Source organism: Chiroxiphia lanceolata, chromosome 3 (assembly GCF_009829145.1).
Source record: "Chiroxiphia lanceolata isolate bChiLan1 chromosome 3, bChiLan1.pri, whole genome shotgun sequence".
Lineage (NCBI taxonomy): Eukaryota > Metazoa > Chordata > Aves > Passeriformes > Pipridae > Chiroxiphia > Chiroxiphia lanceolata.
The window spans coordinates 28,323,736-28,348,592 of record NC_045639.1 but is presented as its reverse complement, the minus strand read 5'-3'; the positions used below and the strand labels follow the sequence as shown (position 1 = coordinate 28,348,592).

General features: G+C 37.2%; 1 protein-coding gene across 1 annotated transcript in view; it reads left to right on the top strand.

Annotated features, from left to right (window-relative positions):
• PPP1CB (protein phosphatase 1 catalytic subunit beta) overlaps positions 1-24,297 on the top strand; it is a 29,982-nt gene extending 5,685 nt beyond the window's left edge. The window contains exons 2-8 of the mRNA XM_032684601.1: positions 7,054-7,185; positions 10,500-10,730; positions 11,076-11,180; positions 15,983-16,054; positions 19,471-19,622; positions 21,190-21,324; positions 21,953-24,297. Coding sequence (XP_032540492.1) covers positions 7,054-7,185; positions 10,500-10,730; positions 11,076-11,180; positions 15,983-16,054; positions 19,471-19,622; positions 21,190-21,324; positions 21,953-22,057 — 932 coding nt within the window. The 3' untranslated portion in view covers positions 22,058-24,297. The remainder of the gene's footprint in view (positions 1-7,053; positions 7,186-10,499; positions 10,731-11,075; positions 11,181-15,982; positions 16,055-19,470; positions 19,623-21,189; positions 21,325-21,952) is intronic.
• Positions 24,298-24,857: the final 560 nt, after the last annotated feature.

Here is a 24,857-nt window from a genome sequence, read left to right as displayed (position 1 = left end):
CATCTTTAGCTTTATAAGTGTGTGACAAATGAAATGGTTGAAAAAATTGCACTGAAGGCCAAGAGCTCGGCATCTGGTAGCGTGTGCTGGTGTTCCTTTGTTCTGGCTGTTCGTTTGGCCACTTGAAGGTTACATGATTCAGTAACTGTTTCATTTAGATACTCTGTGGCACAGGCTTTGCTTGAGTCATTCAATGTCTTGCTCATAATACAGCTAAATCATGGTATAAAAGGAGAAAAATGCTGTTCTTATTTAATGTAGATAAGAGGATTTTTAATACTTTATAGTTGCTGTTAAATACTCATTAGTTACCACTAAATGTAGGTATGTAACTTTTTAAGAAGTAAAACCCTGCCACGGTCTGTGGTCTAGCACTGTGAAGGCAAGCATACTATATTTGGCTATTACTCAGTAAGGTCAGATGCTGTTCTTGGTGAAGGGGAGTGTGTAGGAGAATCCACTCTTAACCGCAGCCTGAGGCACTTCTAAGGCGACCTGTATCTAGTTCCTAACTTGAACATTGAAATTAACCTGTTTGCTGCCTTCTCTTCCTGTTGTGATTTGTCTTAGTACATCAGCTAGGTTGTCTTAGTGTCACAGTACCATCTTTTCTGTGTTGTGCTGGGGTTTTTTAATACCAGGCTCAATACAAAACTTTTGTGTGTATATCCCACATTAGTTAAGTACCTGAGTGTGATGTGTACTGATGTGTACTGAGTACTGATGTGCAGAAGTCATGTTAAACCCAGCTTTTTGTATTATTCAGTAACTTCTCTCCTTGGTACTTCTTAGGAGTTACTTCATAACTTTGTAATTTGCTTTTGCCTTCCTTGAGTTTTAGGAATTTTGTTAGCACTGCTGTAGAGGAAAAGAAAGTCAGCTTTTGAGAAATAAGCTGAAATTCTTTGTTTCGTGGAATTTTTATGCTAGGTTAATCTTCCAAGTAGACTAGAACAGGAATTGTTACTGGTCTGTATATACAGCATGATGAGAAGCTTCTACCTTTACTCCGCTGGTTGTTTGAGTTTTAGCTTCAGGTGTAATTAAGCAACCAGTAAATATAGAACAATAACAGACATGAGAGTTATACATTTTGTTTACCGAATGGAGTAATTCGTGTCATCTTGTCCTTGAACCTTCAATTCAGCAATTCTTGGAACCACATATGATACAGAATGACTGAGACATCAGTTACTTTATAGAACTCTGTATAAAGAAGCAAGTGGTCCCTAAAAGTTGGTGTAGGTAGACGTGCATGTTTTCCTGGGCTTATTTGAATATCCCCTGAAGCAGCTTTATGTACTAGTTTCTAAAAAAGCTCCTCCTCCACAAGCATTGATTCTGCTGGATAGCGTATTTATTAAGACCATAAATTCAAGTTTGGGTAAAAGAACACCACTTCCTTGTTTGGGGTTTTTTTCCTGGTTGAAAATTAAAGGTTTGGGCAGTCTGTTGCTCTGCAGTGGATTTGTGTTTGATGGTAGTAAGTCCTGCTAAAATGAGTCTGCAAGCAGTCACTGTTCTTTAGCAAAATACTTAATATCAAGGGCATCCAGTGAAGAAATTTTATAAAGATTTTAAGGTTACTTGGATACAAAAGCACAGTTCTTCAGGAAAAAACTCCTTGGGAGACTGAGTCTTCTGTTTTTAGTGGGAAGTTTGGGTGAGGTACCCTTGGGAAGGTACAGGTCTTTGCTGTGTACACTGTGCGGAAGAGCTCTACACTCAGCAATATGTTCTTGCTGAATTGAGCAAAGCTCTAGCAGAGGTTCATTTATATTATTGTTGTCTACCAGTGTAACAGATGGATGAAAGCAATTCTAAGCTTAGTTCTGTTACAGCAGTTCTGAAACTTTGAAAACTTATGTTGCTGGCTTAACTCTGTTTTGCTGCAAGATAGGGAGTGGTTGCTTCTGGATGGCAGCTGAACAAGTTAAATAACAGAAAATACTTTGAGGGAGTAGAAATTCTGCTTTCCAAAATGAAAGATGCGTTTAAAATTCAATGTAGGATTCCTGACTTAAGCTCATGAAAATATGTATCTTGGATTTAAAAAATACTGAGAGCAGATAACTTCAGAACATATTTCCAAAATCAGTGTAAGGATTGTTGGGGTTTTTTCCAAGTCGTAGGTGACACCACCTTTGGCTTTCAAATCCATTCTGCTCCTGCTTGTGACAGGCTGTTCAGGATTCACCAAATACTCCAAAATACTCTGAAGTACAAAAAATAAATAGTTAAATGTAGTAGTGTTTAATCACCAGTGATTAAACATCCCACAGAGTGTAGGGGGAGTGTAAGCTTGTAGGAATTGCTTATGTGCAATTTGTAAAATTGCATGCTTGCAGTCTTGTGTTGTAGTTTTGGAATTTTTTTAGATATACTCTGGCAAAATAGATCTGTAAAGCCATAATTTCAGAAATAAGCTTGGCTGGAGCTACTGTGAAAAGAAGCAGAAACAGCTGCTTATTCTTTCACTAGTCCTAGCCCAAGCTCACAGAGGATGCATTCTTCGGCTTGGGGAACTATTTAGAATATGTTTTTGATTTGTTTTATCTTCGTACTAGAAAGAAAATACCAGTTTGCTGACACAGTTTACTGTGTGGCCACATAAATGCATATGTCTGCAAAAAAAGAGTGTAGGGAAAAGAGTGCTTCTTAGCAGTAATGCTGACCTAATTTTTTGTGAGACTTGGGTGAAGTCTGTCTGGGTTTTAATATTATGATAAAACCATGAGTGTTAAGTCCAGTAAACAAGACGTGTGATGTTGGAGAACAACACTATGTAAATGCTTAGGACAGCTGTGCATACCACAGCTGACTTAGTAATTGAAGAAACTTGTATTAGTGATGCCACAAAATGAGCAGCTTAGTTGCTTAGAGAGGCACACCAGAAGCAGTGTGACAGAAGAGGTTAAATGTATTTTCTCCATTTCATGAAAGATTGTGGCAAAAAGGGATGCACACAGAACTTCCAACAGCCAATTCTTGACGCACTTTCCTTAGTGTTACTTATTTTCTTCCTTTCCACTGTTGCCCTGTGCTATCTGCTACTCTGTGGCATGAGCTTGGAGGGAATTAAAAAAATTATTATTCTTACCTGCCACTGTGCAACTCATATGTTAGATTACTAGTTACCATTAGTAAACTTGTTAAAGTTGCTTACCCAAGTTTGTGTAGATGCAGAGACCATTTTAATATCGATTAGAGCAGCGTATGGATTACTATCAGCTCTGTTGTGCTTCTCAGTGTACCACATGTATATGTGCTTTTATTTCTCCTTATTCCCTGCTACATCACTCTGCTTGAAACTCCTTGCAGCAAAGGCTTGTTCTGTTAAAGCACTATGCATGTGTGATGGTGTATACAACAGGAATTGCTGTCCCTACCGAAAGGCTAATTTATGTAAATCAAAGATTGTTTACAGCATCTGCATTTTAGATTAAAGAGAATTAATTTACCTCTAATGTCAAGACGCTGTTTCTGCTCTGGGTAAATGACAACCATTAAAAATGGTGGTTTTCCCAATACTGTTAAAGGCTTTTTGTGAGCTAAAGATTTTGCTATGACTTGCATGTTTTAACAGTGGTTAGCTATAGTAATTCATAAATGAGTCTGGAAAAATCACGCTCTTGATCTCGTTCTTATAACCTCCTCTTCAATCTGTTCTTGAGGATTTGGCTTTTGAAAAACTAAATGCGGTGTTGTTTACAATCCGTATAGGGCTCAGCTGAATCAAGAGAACTTGAACAAAATTCTAGTTGTAAGCTGGTGAAATAAGTGCTTAGTCTTGCTTGTGTACTTGTACTACAGCTGTGGCACATCTGTTCCGGATGACTACTTGGCAAACCTTTCAGTGCCTTTGTGAATCCAGTGAAGTGCTGAGGCTTTCAGGATGGGTCACAATAGCTTCTCATTTTCAATATGTACTACCCTTATTGATGATCAGGGAACTGTGGGAGGAAACTGCTTTTCTCTTAACTCTATTACTGATGATTATTCCTCATGAAACCCTAGGCTTTGTACTACTTCAAATGTAACTGAACTCTACATGTTTACTACGTGGAGCTGTGGACTGTTTGGATGGAGGGTGGAGGGTACATTGGCAAAGGCACAATGGCTCAGATACGTACTGCAATCATGAGGTGTGGGTGTTCTCCTCATCTGAGAGTGATACACTTGCCATAGTTATAGAAATGTCCTACCTGGAAAATCTGCAGTGTGGTAAAAAGTTACTGCCTGGTTTCTCTGTTAAGAACTTGCAGCATTTAGGGCTTTACTTGAAAAAGTAAAGAACTAGTATCAAGGCACTGGAGGCACTGGCTCTGGCTGGCTAACTATGAAGTCAGAAGCTGTGCGTTCACCGTGTCTTCTCATGCAAGAATCCAGCAACACTTAAAGCATCAATCCTATAAAGCAAATGTTCCAAGTTTAAACCTCCATGTGAGTTTCAAAAGGAGTTAAAGGCTAGTGTTTTAAGAGATATTGTTTGGATCCAAGTTATTTTGAGTGTTATGGGTGCCCTCCTTGAACTGGTATCTCAGTTTTGGCCTCTGCTTGGTCTGGGGCTGCTTCTCATAGAATGAATGTTGCATATGGTGGACTTTCTTGGGTTTGAGTTCCAAAACTAGAGTGTATGTAATAAGTGTGCAGTTAAGCCACTTCTTGGGTTTGCTCTCTATGAAGTGGCTTAACTCTGGTGTTGCAAAACACTATGGAAGTAGGTAAATACAGAGGGGAATTTCATTGCTAAGCAAAATAGGTTAAAAGAATGCACAGTTTTTAGTGGGAAGATGGCACTGGAGATACAGTTGTGCTGCATGGAGCTTTGGTGTGACTTTATTGCAAGCTATGGGTTTAAAATACATAAATTGTTTAAATAAAATTATAACCATTGTAATATGAAGACTGCTTGTGTGGGTAGGAACTTCCTTTTGTATAATCACAGTTTATTGTGCCCATCAGGAGTTCTTGGTCTCTGAAAGGCATCATTATATAATCTGTTGGAATGCAAGCATTTGAAACTGAGATTATTAGAGCATCTTGGTACCTCACAAGTTGGATAGTCCTGTGCAAAGCTATGAAACTTGAGATTTATTTTTTTTTTTAATAACAGGGCTGAAGATATATCTGTAAGAACATCACTTAGATGTTTGTGATGGGATGAAATGGAAGCCCCCAGGCTTATACTGTTTGCTAGTCATCTTGATTGTGTCTAATGTCTGCCTTTGTATTCTTCTAGTATGTAAGCCAACGTCTTACTGCCTGAATAATAACAACACAAAAAATGTTCCTAAAAAGCTGTTTGCTTTCTCAAGTATAGCTGAAATCTTAATTAGCAAAAGGAATGTGACTTACCATATGGTAAGTATCACCTGGTACTGATTCAGAGCTTCACTGAAAAAAGTCCTGTATGCTAAGTAATTCCAATGTATCCTCAACTGCAGATAGGCTATCCCTCTTGCTATTTTGGCTCTCAAACTGGCTGTCCCAGGATCTAGTTTCCTATCTCTTCCCTGTTTTTGAAAACCACTTTTAAGTTCTGCCTTCTCATGTATTCCTGTGATTGCTTCCTAACCTCAGTTTAACAAGCGTCTGGTGTTTATTAAAAATAGATATTCATAGCACAGTGTTGGAATGGTCAGATATGCAGTTACACTGGGACAAATATGCAGTGATAACCAGAGCAGAGCTTTTTGAGCTTAACACTTTGGACTGTAGTACTAGGTGACATAGGACAAACTGTTATCCCTCACATCCTTTTTTCCCCATTGCCCAGTGTAGTTAATACTAGATGTAATGATACTGATCTCCTTTATAAAGTAGGTTTTCTAGGAAATAAGCAGAAATAAAAGGAAAGGGAACTTATATTAATTAATTTTTAAAAAGTTGCAAGCTTTCTCTTCTGTTTTGGAGGGGGAGAAGCAGGTGACCTAGGAAGTATGAAGAACTAGTTTCTGCTCTTCTGTTCACAAATCTTATTAAACTTAGTGAAGTTGCAGCTAAAAGTTTACAAAGTAGTCTGTTACAGTGTTTGAATTTGAAAGCATTTGGATTTGAGCTGCTAAAGCTTCATACCACCTTCCCTTGTAGGTACTGCTGTGGTTCAGTGCTGAACATTGCTTTCATCTGAAACAGATGGCAGGACAGGATGTTCGCCTGTTGTACACACTGATACATTCTGGCTTATTAGTTTGAACTCTGAAGTTTGCTTTATGCTGAGATGCAAGACTGAACTGGATCAGCCAAAGTGCAGACACATTTGTTCTATTTTGCTGCCTCATTAAAGACACATTAAAGCCTCTGACAGAGGAATCATGCAGATATTTGTAGAAAGAAGCAGCTGCAGATGAACTTGCCAGAGGATGTTGGTTGGAGTGCAATGACATGCAAATGCTTTTGAAAACTTAGTGCTAAATATAGGTCTGAGTACCTGACTTACAGGTTTCGTGAATTCAATTTCATTCTAATTAGAATATCCTTGGCTGTAAAGGTTTCAGTAACTTGAGCCATTATATATGATTGAAAATTTCATCAAACTATCATAGTTTTTTGTGGGATGTTTCTAACATGGCAGTTTCAGCTGCCGAAAATTTAAGAAAACGTGCCTATGGTTTTTCTGTGGTATTTACTAGCCCTGTTGAACGTAACAATCCTGAAGAAATTTATTTTGTGCTAATATGGAACTGTTTCCAGGTTTGGGATTCCCAGGATTTTTTTTTTCTATGGTGACTACTCTAACATAATGGGATTGTTAAATTAAAAACTTTTTGAAGTTGCTATTTATTCAAATATGGGCAAAAACAAGAATTAAATTGTTTTCTTCTGAGAGCCTGATTTAACAGGAAGGCATACAGACTTTAAAGCACAGAATACCACACTGTCAGAGATTAATTTTAGAATTCATTGGACTACATACTTCCAAGGCATTTGGTAAATATGTGGAATGTGCTGCTCGCTTTTTGTCAAATATAGGTTTCAAATACAGATCATTTGGACTTTGCTGTATATCTGTGTGATAGTGACCTTCGAATGTTAAATATCTCATTTCAGTACGAGGATGTCGTCCTGGGAAGATCGTTCAGATGACCGAAGCAGAAGTTCGGGGCTTGTGCATAAAATCACGAGAAATATTTCTTAGCCAGCCTATTCTCTTGGAACTAGAGGCACCTCTGAAAATTTGTGGTATGTAAAATTGATACGTATTTTATGTAGCTGTTTTAATCTAGTTGTGTGCTAGGTGGGTTGGAAGAATACTGAGATGGGCAAGTGAGCATGAGTTGGCATTAGAGTGAGGTCTTCAAAATCTTAAATGTAATTTTCAATTTAGATTGGATTAAGTGAAGAAAAAGCAGCTAGCTGTTGGTAGATTGCTGATGCTCCTGGTACTATTTGAGAGCAAGTTCCCTTGGTGAAAAGGGCTGCTTGTACCCTCATCTAGTGTAAATTTTGCAGCCCGTCCCTTGCTTGCACAGAGCTGCTACTCTTTAGATCACTATTTCAGAAAGAAGTTAGCTGCTTTTAAAAAAAACACACGCATGTTGTAGTTGCTCACTTCAAAGCATAAGCAAAAGAAAGACCTTGTGAAATGGAACACTTGAAAAACAGAAAGCATTGGTAATGTTTCAACTGAGAAAGTAAAATGCAGACTGTTAAATTAGGCTTAGTTGCCATGTAACAAATTCCTTGAGCTTTACAACAAGTTTTGACAAACATCATTATTACTGTGTAACACGAATAATGTGTGTGTTCTTTACCTCTCTAAGGCTGTATAAGATGCTAGACTTCTTCCAAAGTTCACTGTTGTTAATAGGTATGCGAGCTTGTAAAAAAACTTAACTGAAGTATTGTAAATACTGGGTTGTAATCACCCTTCAATTTATTTATTAACAATACGCATGGTCTTGAAATGCATAAAATTACTTGAGTTAGGCTTCCTAAAATGTCATAGTATTAAAGTGGAAGCAGTCTCTGACTTTGTTATTATTTGCATGCTCAAAAGATACATTAGGCTTCCTGGCAGACCTAATGTAGCAGTGTTTCTCACATTGAGAGGATATTACCAATTTAAAAAACACCCAACAAAACAGCCAAACCCACAGACAAACCACTAAGGGCAAAGTCATTTTTAAATGACTAATTGCTTGGTAGGGTGGGGAGGAAAAACCAGACTAGCTTTCCTACTGACATAAAGGTGAAGGTAAATCCAGCTTTATCACATTGTGTTCACTTTAGTCTTTTCAGCGTAGTACAGTCTCATCGTATTCCGAGATAAAGAAAACACAGAAGCTCAGGTAGACTGAGCATAAGTCAAGGTCTGCAAAGAATAATTAGCCTACTTCAAAGTTAGTTTTTTCTCGTTTGCTTAAATTGAGACAGTTGAAAGCACGGTTAGATGAACAGTAATAGGGGGGCTAATGCACAGTTAACTAAGGCATTTGTTATTTTTAAATCTGATTCCAAACACAGTGAAAGCACCAGGAAGTGTCAGGTGCATCTGAATTTAATATTAGAGCAATTGTCAAAGATGCATTTAGATAAAAGTGAAAGGAAGATGATAATTTTCACCAAAAGCAAAATATGCAGCTGGTACAGCTTTGAACTATTATTTTAGTGTGCTCAGGCAATGCCTGAGGAACCATTATAGGATTGTCTTGTCTTACAATCAAGTCAGTTCAAAATCAGCTCTTACATCTTGAATGGCTGTTTTATAATGTAAGATGAAAGAAACTCTTATGTAAATGTCCATTTTAAAATAGATATGGCTTTTGCTCTTAAGGCTTTGTATCTGGTAGACTTCAATTCAACTTGTGCTCATACTAAGCTGTATTTTAAAATGCTGAATACCTTGAATGGAATAGTAAATGCTTTGGTCCCTTTACAAAATCGTTTCTATAAAATGTTCTTTTACCCACTAAGTGCATTGTTTCCTCATGTGTGGGCTCGTATGTAACTGAAAGTCGTTCAAGACTGTGAGCACAATAATAATATTTTCTCAGTATGCTTACTTGGTAGGTAATTCTGTTAGTGTTGAAGTCTGGGGAACATATTGATAATGTGATTCTGGAGTACTACACTCAGCATAGAAATGACTTTTTGGGGAGTCTGTTTTCTTTGGATTGTGACCTGGAGACTTCTAAATATTACTTAAATAGGAATCATTGTTGTTGCAACACACACACAAAAAGATTTTAGCCAGTGAAACTTCAGGTTGTGTCTGGAATTGGGTAGTGGATAATAGTAACGTTTATTAGATGAAAATTGGAAGGTTATTCTTCTCCCTGAGTGAGAAATAGTTATGGAAGAATGCTACCTGAAGAAGGAAATATTGCATTTCTCATGGAAAGTGTAAAGTGGAATGTAATATAACATGTATTCTTACCACTGTATGCTTTAAGAATTGAATTGGAGAGCATACAGGTTTGGGAACCTTTTTTAAGATGGAGAAAGTTGTGTGGGGTTTTTTTTTTTTCCTCTTTTGAGGCCATAGTAGCTAGTACTTTGCTAGAGAATAACTGTGCTGAGCAAAGTCAGTATTTTGCCTCTGAACAAGCAGCAGAAGTGAAAATGCATTTATGTAATGCTTTGTGTATGGGACCAGGAGCTACTTAGTTTAAATAGCATACAGCTTGCACTGAAGGCTTTTTGCATATCTTTTTTGCATTCAGTCACTGGTGATGAGTTCTGCAGTCAGCTGGAGTACAGTGTATGTGTTCTACAAGTTATTGTAGAGCAGCTTTGATATCTTCAACCGTAGGGACAACTCACAGATAGTTGGCTTTGACTAGTATGTGGTGATGTAATTGCTGCACAGAGCTGTTCCATGGAAAACCTGCTTAATTTTAAAGCTGGCAGTGTGATGAGTAACATGACAGTTATTTTTCCTAAGAACAACCTGCAGGGTTGAATATCTTGTAAGAAATATCAGTCTTTGAGTCTTTGTATTGTTTTTACATGAATAATTGCATCAAAGGAGGAGTTAGTCTAAATGCTGGGGGGTGGGAATCTTAGTACAGGGAGCTGATCTTTAAAGTAAGGTCTCTTTGCCAACACAATGTTCAGTTTCTCTCCAGTCTGTTTGAATTCTTGACTGATCTGTTTTTGCAGTAAATAATGTCTTTTTCTTAATACATTTGCTTCCCGGTTATATACCTGTTTAATTAGAGGTTGTCTTTCTGACCTTGTTGTAATTTGAACAAATTAAAGGTTGGTCGGAAAGCTTATGCTTAATTGTGAGGACTTCTGTAGCTTTTAGTTTTCATATTGGATTCATACCTGACATAGCAGTTCTGCAGATAGTATGAGCTATTTATATTTAGGGAGTACTTCAGTTTTTAATATTAGCATAGTTCTTACTTCTCTGATAAATATTGCCAGTTTTAAAAGGCAATATTAATGCCTTTTTTGAAATCAGTGAATAGAAAATAATTGGCTTAAGTTCTTGACTTGTGTAGTCTTTGTTGTTGCACTAATCCTTGGTAAACATTTTTTTTATTCAGGTGATATTCATGGTCAGTATACAGACTTACTTCGATTATTTGAATATGGAGGATTCCCACCAGAAGCTAATTATCTTTTCCTTGGAGATTACGTAGACAGAGGCAAACAGTCTCTGGAAACAATTTGCCTATTACTGGCATATAAAATCAAGTATCCAGAAAACTTCTTTCTCCTCAGAGGAAATCACGAGTGTGCTAGCATCAATCGGATCTATGGATTTTATGATGAATGTAAGCAAAACCCATTACTTTTGAAAGATTGTAACAGACTAATATTGTGTTTTGAAGATGCTTCTAGTACTGACTCTCATGCTGCAAGGGTTTCAACACTCTGTGAAGCTGCTTTGAAACTTTCTAAAAATACATTTCGAACCAAGGTTAAAGTCACTCAAGAGCATTACTGTTTTCTGCTGTCCTTGAAATGCTGTTGTAAGAGATTGAGACTTAACTATGCTAACAGAAAGAAAGCCCTATGAAGACAGTTTGCTAACATTTTTGGTCAGGTTGTGATATGTATTACTGGTTGGCTTTAAAAAACCAGCCTTCTCTTCCTAATGCCACACACTGTTCTCGCAGGCAAGCGGAGATTTAACATCAAGCTGTGGAAGACCTTCACAGACTGTTTTAACTGCCTGCCTATTGCAGCCATTGTGGATGAGAAGATCTTCTGTTGTCATGGAGGTAAGCTGATGGCTGCTTTTAAAACTGTGTCTACACTGCTCTTTGGGTTAATGCTATACCAAATGGGTGTGGATGAGCATACCTGATATTCAGCTGGAGATGTTTAACCTTGTATTGCCTGTAAAGGTCACTTTTATGCCTTGAGCTTTCCTATGCACTTGGCAGTAGACAGATATCATTCTTACCTGATACTCATGGCCCTCTCATGCCTGAGGGGGAAGTACCTCTGTAAATATTCCCTCAGTGTATCCCTCTCTGAAAAATACTGAATGCTAGAATTATTGCCTAATGTACCACATGACTTTTTGCTGTTACTATTAGCCTTAGCTAATGTTAGCATCCTTAGCAGTGAAGAATAACTTTCACAAAGAAAGCTCTATAGTCTTGATCTCTTTAGCTGTTTTCATAACATGTTGGTGGAAGGGACTTCTAAGGTTACACAGTCAAGCCTGGGGCTTCAAGCAAGACACTTGTTAACATTGGAGCAGGTCAACCATGGCTTGCATGGACTCCAAAAAGCCTTTGTTATTAGAAAATCTACATTCTGTGGGCACCTGTCCCAGTGTTGCTCTGTTCTTGTACTGGAAAAAATGCTTGGTGTTGATCTGACTGAGGGTTTTGACTTGTCTGAATCTGGGAACTTACCTGGGCTCTCTTCTTTGTAGAACGGGCCTCCCCATGACTTTACAGGCAGTGATGCTTAACAGATTTCCAGGAGCTTGCAGTGTCAAAACAGTTGACAAGAATTTAAAATTACTTGTAATAAGAGCCATCCTGCCTTTTGCAGCTGTCTTTGCAACTGCCTCCATTAATAAGCAACTTGATGCCTTGCACTGAGTGATCTAGAAATGTTTTGGTAGGTGTCACACCTGTGTTGTCAGTGAGATGGAAGTTAGTGGAAGTGAAAGCACTGCCGAAATCTCTAGTTGGAACAGATCCATTTGGAGTTAAGAACTGTGTGATCCAGAAGTCCTGAGGAGAATCTTTGAGGTTGTATTGCTGGCTTCCATCCTGCCTTTATTAGTTGCAAGAGCTCTGCCTATATAGGATGTGCTATTAAGATGATGAAGGGTGTTCTTGCATCTTGTTTTCTTACAGGTCATCTTTTAGTCTTGTTCTTAAGCAGTATGGTACTTTTTTTTTTCAAGAACTATCTTACGAGCTGGATCAAGTTTTAAAAATGTGAGATACAAAAATCACTTCTGCACCGAGGTAGCCAATTATCAGTGTCTAAAAACACTTGTAATAAATTTGTCTCCAAAGAAAGGATGTGAAAGAATTACTCTCTTACTATCATCCTACTTTTTTGAATTTTGTGGTTTCTGGGAACGAATGGTGACAAAAATACTGGAGTGTTTCAGGCAAACAATTAAGTTTAGGTGGAGGGTAATCGAAGCAGTTTAGGAGGTAGAGTGGAATGCTGTGACAAAACTGGTAGTTTTCTGTGTGCAATTGAGACCCAAATTACGAGAAAGAAGCTTAGAACGCTGTTTTTCAAGAAAAAAGATTTAAAGTTTTATTGTAAATGAGGAGGGAAAGAATTAAAATTTTCCTACTTGATTAAGCAAGAAGTTATTTTGTATGTAGTGTGCTTTAAGGATCCTCTTACGAAAAGCAGTATTTACTTCTTTGCTGATTGCTAATTGCCCCTTAAACTTGCATGGGCTTCATCTGTAACCAAAATTACTATCACTCACAACTGATCTGCAGCTGTGAAATAAAGCAAAAAGATTACTAATGTGCTGTGTGCTCCTAATAAATGGAAGTGGACGTTCAGCACATGAATAAGTTTTGCCCTTTTTCCACTCTTCTCCAGTCCTATCCAAACTGCATTCCAGATCCAATGAAGTAATGGACTGTCAACGCCTTTTCATGATGATACTACTATAATAAACACTGAGGCAGCAACACAAACCATTCAACTCTGCTGGAGGTTGAAGCTAGCATGTAGATATCAGGTAGGTGCCTTTTTTACTATATTGCGCATTTTTGCATAGTTTATTTTAAAAATATTGTCCTCTGGGATATATAATAAAACTTTGCAAAACCGCATAACATAGTAAAACAGAAGGCACCTAACTTAACCCCAGTAGGCTATCTACAGTAACTTAAGATCCTGAGTTATGTTTTTTGTCTAGAGTTTTCTGGGCATGTGTTTTGAGTTTTTTATCTCACAGTATAAGTCAAACCACTCTTGCTATCCCTGTTTTTAAATGTTTGTGCTGCTGAAAGGATCTTATATTGTATCCTTCCCATCACCTCCCTCTCCACTCCCACTCTTTATACATTGCTCATACCTGTCATAATTTGTCCTTTTTCTGGCTGTCCTCTCAATTGACTTCTCACTTTGCTCTTTATCTCACTTCATTAAAGCTTATTCTGTAACTTTCCAACTTTTTCATTTTTCTCTGCTTTGTATTCTCTACAGTTTTCCCCTTTTATCTGTGACACCAGTGTCTAGTTCTAATCTTTGGAGAACTTACATGATTACTTTCAAGTTTTTATAAATAAGGTTCATGTTGTAGTGTCATGTTGATTAAATATATTCGTCTGATGTTGGATTTAAGCTCTGAGATGGGAGTTGTGTTAGTTTAGTAAAATACTGCATTTATATTGTATTTTCAGGCTCTGGAATTCTGTTTTTCTTGTGACATTAATGACAATGAAATGTATGTTGAGGTTTAAGTCTGCCAGCAGTAATGACGATTCTTTGTCTTCTCATGGGAGAGGAGGTCTTACACTTCAGAAAGATAGTGTACTGGTGCTTAGCTGTATGGGACAGGAAAGCTTAATGGTGTACTTTTAGTACATTGTAGGTGGCAGCAGCTTGACAGTGAGCTTTAGCCTGTGTTTGCATTCTTATTTACTTCATTTAATACCGATCATGTACAACTTTTATCTATAGATAGGAATTTGAGACATGAGCTATTTCTTTTTGTGCAGGGGGAGTTAGGAAAATACTTGGGAAAAGAAGACCTCTTGGGTGGTTACAAAGAGGTCTACAAATGTGTGGGCAGTTTTGTGGGATTTTACTATTTTACACTAGCGTAAAATAGCACAAGAATTAACAGCCATGGGGTTCAGATGTGGGTTTTAATGAGATTTCCTTTTTAAAGAATCATAGAATGGTTTGAGTTTGAAGGGATCTTAAAGATCACCTAGTTTCAACTCCCTGTCTGTGAGCTGGGAACCTTCCACTAGACCAGGATGCTCAGAGTCCCATCCAACCTGGCCTTGAACACTTCCAGGGGCGAAAGATGTTTTGGGTGCAACCTGAAATGCTGAGAGCAGTAACTTCAAAGAAGGTCACAAACTGGTTGTGCTTATTTCACCGAGCTTGCCCATTGCTCTCTGAGTGTGTTGCTGAGTGCTAATGTAACATGTACACAAATAGAGCAGATCTGGGGAAGGGGAAGTGGTAGGTTGGTCAGTTTAAAAGCTGGTTATCTACTTGAATTTATATTAGTATTCCTGTATTGTTTTTTAAGTAGACTTGCCTAAAACTCCTTTCATAAGCTGTTTAATGTAAGACTTCTGCCCTCCCTTACAACCTCAAGGTAATATCATGAAGGCAGCTTTAACAAGCTGGTGATGAATAAAGCTTGCTCTTTATTGCAAGAGTGCTTCAACAAAAATAATCTACCACTTGGAGGAAAAGTTCCTCAAGTCTTTGTATCCAATTAAAGAACATTGGCGTGTTGCTCCTGTAACACACACATTGCCACTGTGCAAACTCTGTTACCTGAAATTATTGTACATGGTAACTCCTTTCCAATGATAAGGTTTCTTCTGTCCTGCTCAGAGTTCTGGACTGACTCAAATGGATATGCTTTGGTAATATAAAATATGTTTCATCACAAATTGGGTCTTGATATTCTAAAGTTTACAATTCTCTTAATTAGCTAATTTGGCCTAAGTCATTTATGTCCTTAAATAAGGGTCCTAAGTGACTTGTTAAGATTCTAGAGCGTATCTTTCATGCCTGTGTTCCTCCAGTAGAGAAGCTTTAAACTGTGTAAACTGCTCAAAGGGTGGCTTTCGAATCCCATGCTTAGGTTGTAATTGCATGTGAATGGCAAAACTTCAGAAAAATAACTGTGGCATTATTGTAAGTGATTTTTTTGAGTAATTGAAGTACTGTGGTTTTACAAATGACTGAGCAGCTGGGCTATAGTAGATGACCACCTCTCTGGTCCTTAACTATTGCAGTTGCATAGTCTAGTGTTTGTTTACAGAATCCAGTGAGTGCTGCTTGGCTGTTGGGTGATAAAACTGTGCCATTCAGATCTGACTTATGATTCTAGTTACACTTCCAGGCTGCTTTGTCTTGTAGTCTTTCAGACCTTGGCAGGGGATTTTTCCTTTAGCTTTTCTAAAGGAAGGTGGTTGTAAGGAAAGCTGTCTGCACCCAGTTTGTGTTCAATAATGGGAATGCTATCCTTCGCCGGTTCTCTGTAGTGTCCTTGGCAGTGTTAGGTTAATGTTTGAACTCGGTGATCTCAGAGGTCTTTCCTAACCTAACTGATTTTTATGGTTGTAAGCTGTTTAAGATAATGTCCTTAACTGTAGAGGTCTGTGCCGTGTGGCTAAAAGGATGATAATTAAAACCCGTTGCTAATTTCACTTGCGTTAGTATCTGTCCCTCTTTTCAACAACTTGTCTTACAGCAAACTACCTTTTGTTTATATTGCAGTGGAAACAATGGATGCTGTATGATTTTGAACCTGAAATTTTGTGTTCTCTGGAACTTTTTTGCAGGTAAAATACATATATAAGTCACTTGTTTTCTTGTAATTTTACAGGACTGTCTCCAGATCTCCAGTCAATGGAGCAGATCCGGAGAATTATGAGACCTACAGATGTTCCTGACACAGGTGAGTGGCATGGAATTTACTGTAAATAGATCTTAATGATGGAACAGGTTTAATCAATTTGTGTGCAGGCAGTATGATGACTTAACACAACCTTTGTTCACAGTACAATATTCTTGATGCCTGTGTAGGGTGTGAGTCTTGTTCCTCCTGATGGCTCCTTTATCTGATACCTTAGAGGTTATTGCACTTTGGTCAAGATTGTTATTGCCTGTTATAACAGAGTAGGATACATTATTCAAGTTTGGATACATTGTTCACAAGTTGCCCTTTAAACAACTGGGAAATCTAATGAAAGATAAAGGAAACTGAACAGCTAGTTCTTTTTCTTGCCTTAGTTAGGCACACACAAACAAATCTTTTAGTCTATCAAAGAACATAACTGTTCAAGGATTCCCAACTGTTAAAGTATTTGGGCTTCTCTCTACTTGAGACCTTGTCTCCTTTAAATTTGAAAATACAACTCCTTCTTCACTGCAGTTGGGATTTCAATTGCATCTATCAATGTGAAAGTTGTGAAATTTTCTTCTAATGTTTAGAAATTTTGGATGCAAGTTGCCAGTGCTTTCTGTACAATGTTCTTTTGAATGGTTCAACTAATAATACTCAGTGTCCCATTTATTAAATTTTTTTTTACTAGTGGATTGAAAAGACTCTAGCAGTACAATGGGATAGTTTTTAGTGTTGATTTCAACAGCGGTCTGAATTAACTTTCAGAGGAAATACGAGATCTAAACCTTTTTTAAAACGTAAACTACAATTACAGTTAAACCTTGGAATACAAGAATTCTGCTTCATGTAATTTTCCTCAGTGCTGATGCATGGCAATAATTAAGGGACTAATATTAATATATCTACTGTGCCTTAAACAACCACACTTGTATGCAAGCTAGTATATACACACTTGACACTGAGAAGTGTTATAGACTAGTGAATGAGTGTTTCTGTAGTATAAATTACTACATTGTTCTTCCTTTTATGCTACTTATTCACTCAGTGCATAATCAAATAAATGTCAGTACAAATGAGTCAATCTTTACGTTTATCAGAGCTCTCGGGAAAGATAGTTCTGTTCAAGAGACGATTAGTACTGCTCTAGCCACCCCCACTTCAGGAATGCCCTTTCAGAATGTAATTCTGGTTTCCATGGACACTCCACTGTAGTCATATGTCTTCTTAATACCCCCTAAAAATAAGTGTAGAGGTTTGGTTTTTTTTAAAAGGCTTTTGTTTTGTGTAGTGTTTTGTAGTCTTAATGCTATTGCTTGTGAAAGCAAAATTATGTGTACTCTCAGAGGGAAAATGAAACATGTGTGCATATGATACAGTGACGTAGAATGTCTTGGCCTTTTGGATGTACTTAAGGAAACCAGTATTACATAATGGAAGTAAATCTTGTGGGAAACGAAAAATAAACTGAAGTAGTCTCACTTCCATGAAAGTCACAAGCCCTTAAAAGCTATCTGCTTGTGGAGAGGTGTCACTTGGTGAATGTGTAGATATAGAAGTTTTTGGTAGATGTTTGTGAGGCTGTGCAAAGATTAGATCATCATGAGGGTTTTTTTTAGCCTGATGGAAAAAAAGCCTTTTTAATTTGAACTGCAATTTAAAGACCTCTTACTTAGGTGGCATTTTTGTGTGGTTTGGAAGCTGTTTTCTCAAATCTAACTTTGTATTCCAACTTAAATCACTTGCCTTTGATAAATGCTGGGCTATTTGCATTTTGTGAAGGCCAGGACATAAGTTATGTGTTTCGGTCAGCATTGGCAACCATTTGCTTATTAGGAGATTGTAACTCTCTGTTTTGTGTAATCTTGAATGCCTTGTATCAGCCAAATTATGGTGTGCTCTTGGTCAGCCTAAGCTATTGCAATGGTAGATGTTGCATATTAAAATATAAACCTACCTGGGCAGCACAGTTTAGACAAACTTGTTGCAGTGTTCTTTTATACCACTGCTAACGATTCTAACCTATTGCTCTGTATAAGCCTAAAAATTGTTTGATTTTGGGGAGAGAATAGAAGAGGAAGCACTTCCTAACCAGCTGAGACAAGCAGCCTCTGTCACTTACTGGAAATTCATGGTAAGAAACCATTAGGGATTGCAGTGCAACTGTTGTTTTGAAAAACAAGTTACTCAATATAGAACTAAATTTCAGTAAACCTAAGCTTTTTTCATATGCTGTCTGTATTCAGTAGTGTATTTCTAGGTAGAAATTGTATCTAAGATGCAGTTGTGCTTGTTCTGTTCTTTGTCTTCTAAAAGCAAATAAAATTTTAGCTTCTCTTAGAGAACAGCTGTGTCTGGCGCCAAAGACCATTTGATAACTGTATTAAATATAAAATGGTCTAGTTGTGCAATAGGTTTCAGACATTGGTTTACTTGACTACAGCTTGAAGGATCTCCTATTTAGGAAATAATGTCTTCAATATTTTGTTCAGCAAATAACCAGGTGTAAATCAAACTTCTGAGTGCTTGAATGAAGGATAAAGGAGCCTGTTGACACATCTTTCAGATTATGACAATGGTCTTAAGTATTTAAATGTCTATGGGTTAGTCATCACAGGTAAAGAAAGTACAGTTTCATGGCAAGCTGTGAAATGCCTTTTGAATGTTTTTATGTTTGTCTGTGTTGTAGTTAAATTGGCCTGGTTCTTTCCCATGTGAAAACTCATTGAAAATTCTATGTATAAAGGCACTGCAGTTGATCTAGAGAAATCTTTTTTTAGTACCCAGTTTTAACTCCAGAGTTAGCTGACCTTTTGTTGGCAGGAGAAAAAAAGATCTTACTAAAACACCAGAGAGGCTTATTGTTCCAGCTTAGATTCCAGAGTGGTTGTCATGAGGCTTTTTGAAAAGTCAACAGCGGTCGGAACAAACTGACAGTGCTGCCTGAAACAATATATCAGCATTTTGCTGTTACGTTTTGATTTAGCCACCTAAGGTTCTTCATGTACGGTGAGAAAGGTAAGAATCAAAGCTGTTCCATGTTCAGAAGCTTATGGTACAAGTCTACTTGCTGTATTTATGACAGGCCTTGCATAGCATGTTTTAATTTACTGCAGCTTTCAAACTAAACTTTCTTGGTGTGCTGCAAAATTGATGGTTGCCTTTTAATACCCATGCATTTCAGTATTTTTAAACTCCTCAAACACCGTGAGTATTACAATTAAATATTATTTCAGAGAACTGTTTGGCTCTGACTCTTATAATCTCAAGGTGTTGTCATTGGTGAGGAGGAACAATCTCCAGACTTACACACAACATACCTTTTGAGTTGCAGTGTAAAATGTTGCCACATTTGTTGTTAAAACTTATTTTCTTTAGGAGAATTGCTCTGTTAATTACAATAGAACTGTTTTATATTATGAAGTGATACCTCTGAAGACTAGCATCTTCACTTGTGTTATCTTTCAAAGGTTTGCTCTGTGACTTGCTGTGGTCTGACCCAGACAAAGATGTGCAAGGTTGGGGTGAAAATGATCGCGGGGTCTCTTTCACTTTTGGTGCTGATGTGGTCAGTAAATTTCTGAATCGTCATGATCTGGATTTGATCTGTCGAGCTCATCAGGTATGAACTTTGCTACTGTTGCTTCTTAAAACCTCTCCTAGTCTTTCTGCCTCTTTGGTGCTCCTTATAAGTAGGATATATTTGAAACTTAATTTACATTGTGTTACTTTTAGAGAAAAAAAGATCTTCCTAATAAAGGGACTGTAAGGCTGTATCTATTGACTCATGTTGAACTGCGTGTCTAATGTCATTGAAGTAGAATACTAACACTAGATATCTCCATTGATCTTTTCCTTTTGTACTGTCTGCTAAATGTTGGATTGATGTATGTAAACATCAGAGGTACAGTGTCCAGCTTAAAATGGCAAAGTGACTTGAATTTGAGATTTACACTGAAGTTTCAGAGTTCTTCCATTTCAGTAGTAGACAGTTCCCTGGTAATTGTGGCTTACACTACTTCTGCTTCACTTTGTCAAAGTATTAAATGCATTTTGAATATTTCTGAAACAAGTCTGTACATAAAATCTTTCAGTCTTGCCTTTGTTTCAACTGTTTAGGATACTTTGGCATAGACTGTTTTGCTTTCTGCACATTTCAGTAAATCAGGTTGGTTTTGGCATTGTCCATTTTTAGTGCGCTTTTTTAATTAAGTTATTTTAAGCAAGAGTCCTACCTAGGTGGACATCAGGTTTCAATTTCCTATATAATATTTCAATTTCATTATTTGGTCAATTTTAAAAGCTCTTTCCTGCTGTGAAACAAAAATAGGCTCTTTATTTTGTGTCACTGTTAGGCTTGGGTACACTATCAGAACACTTAAATATTTATCTTTGTAATTTTACCGCTAAAACACTACAGAAAATTTAATATTCATTCCACACACTGGCTAGATTTCTTAATTGCTGATCAAAATTGCTACCAATTTCCTGTATTCATATAGTCACTTCAGTTCTTTGTAAAAGAAGTATGTCTTTTAAAAGATCATGGTGACTGCACCAAAGTGAGCAATTGATGCACTGGTTTCACTGTGTTGTAACATGAGGCTTCTATTTTGGGGAAGAGGGAACATCCTTAGCTGATGCATCATACTGCTTGCATGACTTTAAAGGTGTGTTATGCTCTTAGGCAAAATATGTCAGCCCCACTTTGCTTTTGGAGCATCAAAATTATAAAAAAGCCTGCACTTGAGATTTGTAGGATCAGCACCAGTGTAAGTGAAACTTGATTTTGACAAGTTGCAATTAAATGGTATCCAGGTTTTGTGGGCTCCACACTAATTAGGTCAAACATCCCCATGCTGTGTGTAAACCATAAAATGCTGGGAATACTTAAACTAGCAGTGCATAATTGGACTTCAGCTATGAAAATACTGAACAGTCAAGCTGATGAATGTTTAACACTGGAAGTGTCAGACACAGGGTATGCTACTTGGCTTGGCATTCAGTGTTAGGTAAGACAAAATGAATGAACCTGTCCTGCCTGTCTGAAAGTCAAGATATAAAAGACTGTTTTGATGAGTTCTTGTCATCTTTCTAATATAAAGTCCTGTTGACCTCAAGATTAGCTTTTTTTCTTCAAAATTTATCTTTTCTTATGTAAGCTGTATTGATTTCTCTGATGTTGACAGGTGGTTGAAGATGGATATGAATTCTTTGCAAAACGGCAGTTGGTCACCCTATTTTCAGCTCCAAATTATTGTGGAGAGTTTGACAATGCAGGGGGCATGATGAGTGTGGATGAAACTCTGATGTGTTCCTTTCAGGTATGATATATTTGTGCATTAAGTATTACTGTAGGTGTTGGGCTCTATGGACCAAGTTAGTCTTCTTGTTGCTGCGCTCATGGTTAGTGTAGAGCGATATTCTTGAACTACAGAAAGGACTGTGCAGGAGGCTGGTGTTAGTGAACAACTGAACTGCAAACCAACTGTTCTCCAGACAACTGGGATTTGATGTTTTCCAAACTACTGCATACTAAGTTATTCACTCTGTTCAGATGCTCATTTCAAAGTTTAACTGGGTGATTATTTTTAGTCATGCCTGGTGACTGGTATGCGATTGGTATGCGACCCGATTATGCGAACTAATAGCCTATAAGGGACCCTTTTAGTATGGTTACTCTGATCAGATTTTAGTCCCTATTTCCTCTTGGACATGTTTTCAACCCCTTTTCTTTCCTGTTCCCACCCGATTGTAGTGATAGCACTGGAAGGATGTAGAAGTAGTATTGTTGTATGCAGAATTAAGAAATCTGTAGGATTGTGATGTGATTTCCCCCCCACCATCCTCAACCCTCTTGTTCCTGCTGAACAAGGTTTCATGTTGGCTTAACAGTATTTGAAATGTTCTTAGTTGTTGCTGACTCAAAGGAACTTCTTTATTTTCTCTAAGATATTGAAACCATCTGAAAAGAAAGCCAAGTACCAGTATGGTGGACTGAATTCTGGGCGTCCAGTCACTCCACCTCGCACAGCTAATCCACCGAAGAAGAGGTGAAGAAAGGAAATAATGTAGAAAACACCATCAGATCTGTCAAGGACAAAACTCCATATTACAGTATATAATAAGTGTGCACTGTAAAACCATCCAGCCATTTGACACCCTTTATGATGTCACACGTTTAACTTAAAGAGACGGGTAAAGGATCTTTATTAATTTTTTCTAGTAGAAAGATGTGCGACACTGTATTGTAACAAGCATAGCTCCAAGTTCTAATATCCAGCATAGAGTGAAAAGAAAAATTAGGAGGAAAACTATTGCAACTTACATATTCACATTTACCACGGTTTTTAAAGTTGACCAACATCCCAGTTAAAACTTGATGTAATAGTTAAACCAGATGAGAGCATGATGTTCCATTTGTGTAATGTGGTCTTATTGTTGCTTGATTGCTTTTACTTTGGTTATTTTGTAGCTAGAATGATGCGAATACAGTATCTAGTCTTATTTCCTGGCTATGAAATTGAAATGAGGAAAGGGCGTTTTAGAACAGCCATTGATCTCTTATCCTCCCCCTAATCCCTCGTTTTTCATAATAATGCCACCCAAATGTGTGCCCTATTATAAGGCAAAGTTTATAGTACAGTAGTGATTAAAAGACAAACTAAATCCCAAATGCCCAGACTGGACAGCTTGACAGCCAACATACACTGAGACAGAAAAACCTGTCCTGACATTTTAGCTTAAACTGCCACACAATGGATTTGTGCACTACACTATTTTAAATTATTGACGTTACACTGTGCGATGGCACTTCATTTAACTTAGATAGGACAAAAATGGTATTGCCTACTAGTTGGTAACTTGATTAAGTGGTACCTTGGCTTTAGTTTTATTAGCATGAAACACCTTTGGCATGCTTAGCTTCCAGGTAATTCCCTACCTGCATTGAAATTCATTTTACATAGTTCCACAGAACATGAAGATCCTTATTTGCTAAGCCTCTAAAAGCTGACATTCTTTTTTCATAAAGAGGGTGTGTTTAAATGGATGTTCATCACTGTAAAATAGGCTAGACGATGAGTGGTGAGCTGAAAATGCTACAGGAATGTCCAACTTCATAGTAAGGCTTATGTCACTAAAGATTATATCATTTGGATTTTCATGATCAAATTTCATGTACTATTGTATAGACTTCTGCTTTGTAGTGTACTATAGTAGCAATAATTTCTGTACGTGATCAAGAGTTACGCAGTATTTCTTTTCACCTCTCTCCTTTCTTAAAAGAGTTAACATTGACAAATGGCAAGATACAGAGAAGATACAGACTATAGTAGGATAAATGAAAGGCACAGATTTGTGATGCTTTAGGATGCAATACTTATTGGATATAACTACAAAAGCTTTTACTGAATATTGTCAAATTTGTAAGATTCTTTGGGGGAAGGCTGCAGATTTATACCATTCTAAATGTGCATCAGTAGATGTAAAACTCTTGACTTCAGTATTGTCTTTGAAAATGTTAAATTGAGGATTCTGGTAACTTCCGTTTTATGAACTGGCACATTATATAGTGCAAGAGATACATTGATTTCTGACACTGAGCAAGTTCTTTAAAATGGATTTCAGTCTCTTTTCTAATTCCATTTTGTTTTAAATGCATATTTTAAATGTAGGTTTTTTCATTTAGTAAAAGTTGTCTAATTCATTTGAATGAAGTCTGACTGGTTATTTTGACATACCTTACTGTTACTCAAAAAGTGTGGAGTTGGTTGGTTTTTTTAAAAAAGGAAAACTTACAAAATATATATCTGTTACTGATTTATATTGGATTGGTCTGTGGTTTTGAACAATGCTTTATTTTACCCCACCTTGGAGCAAACACCAGTTTCAATGCTTAGAATAAAATGTAGAAGTAGATTTCTTTTGATACTGTTTGAAGACACTTGTTCTTGAAAGTCAGTGATGAGAGCTGTGTGAGAGTAACTTCAGTTTGTGACAAGGCAATTAATGAAATCTAATCTGTAAGCCTTGACATGGTAACTTCCTGCTCTAAGTCATTGCTTACTTGAGGTTTAATTCTACAAGTTTTGAAAATGCTGGGTTTTACCAAGCACCAGCCTTTATGTTACCAAACATCTGGATTAACACTTTCACGTTTTTTCTTTAGTTTCTGGAACAATGTCTTCTGTATCATGAAATGTCCAGGTGTAAAACTGTATGTTGTGTGAGTACCTAACATGCTCGCTTGTGTTACAGATGCTATGTCAAAAGAAAAATAAAGTCTTTGGGCCTTCTTCTGTGTCCTAAAGAAATAGGAAATTTTCAGTTTATTTTATGGCACTAGAAAGCCAGATCTGGTGGTGGTATTCTGAAGAATTGGTATTTTTATGTAGCAGCAATCACTTAAAAAGTATTTGAATGGTGTTTTGATTTCTGGAGATCTGAGATGTCTGCTAACATCCTTCATCACCCTATATTGTGGAAAATGTACATGATTTAATAATCTTACCCCTACAGATATGATAGATAGTCCATACTAAAAGCAAGTCAGATAGAGAATAGAACTCGCCACTTCAGCTTAGGTTTACAGTGTTGATATAGATCTCTATTTTTAATATTGTGCATTCTGAAAGAGGTAGAAAAGAGAACCTGAATCTAATTCTACTCAGATAAAATCAACTTTCTTCCATGGAAATTGCTAGTGGTCTAATTTCTAAGAATTTTTTTCCACATAAACATCTTGTCTATACAAACCTTAAATGCTGTTAAATAGCACAATGTGGTGTGCTAGGAATTAACAGGAGGATTCTCGAATGAGCTGTTGAGAGGCATATAAAACATTACACCATTTGTG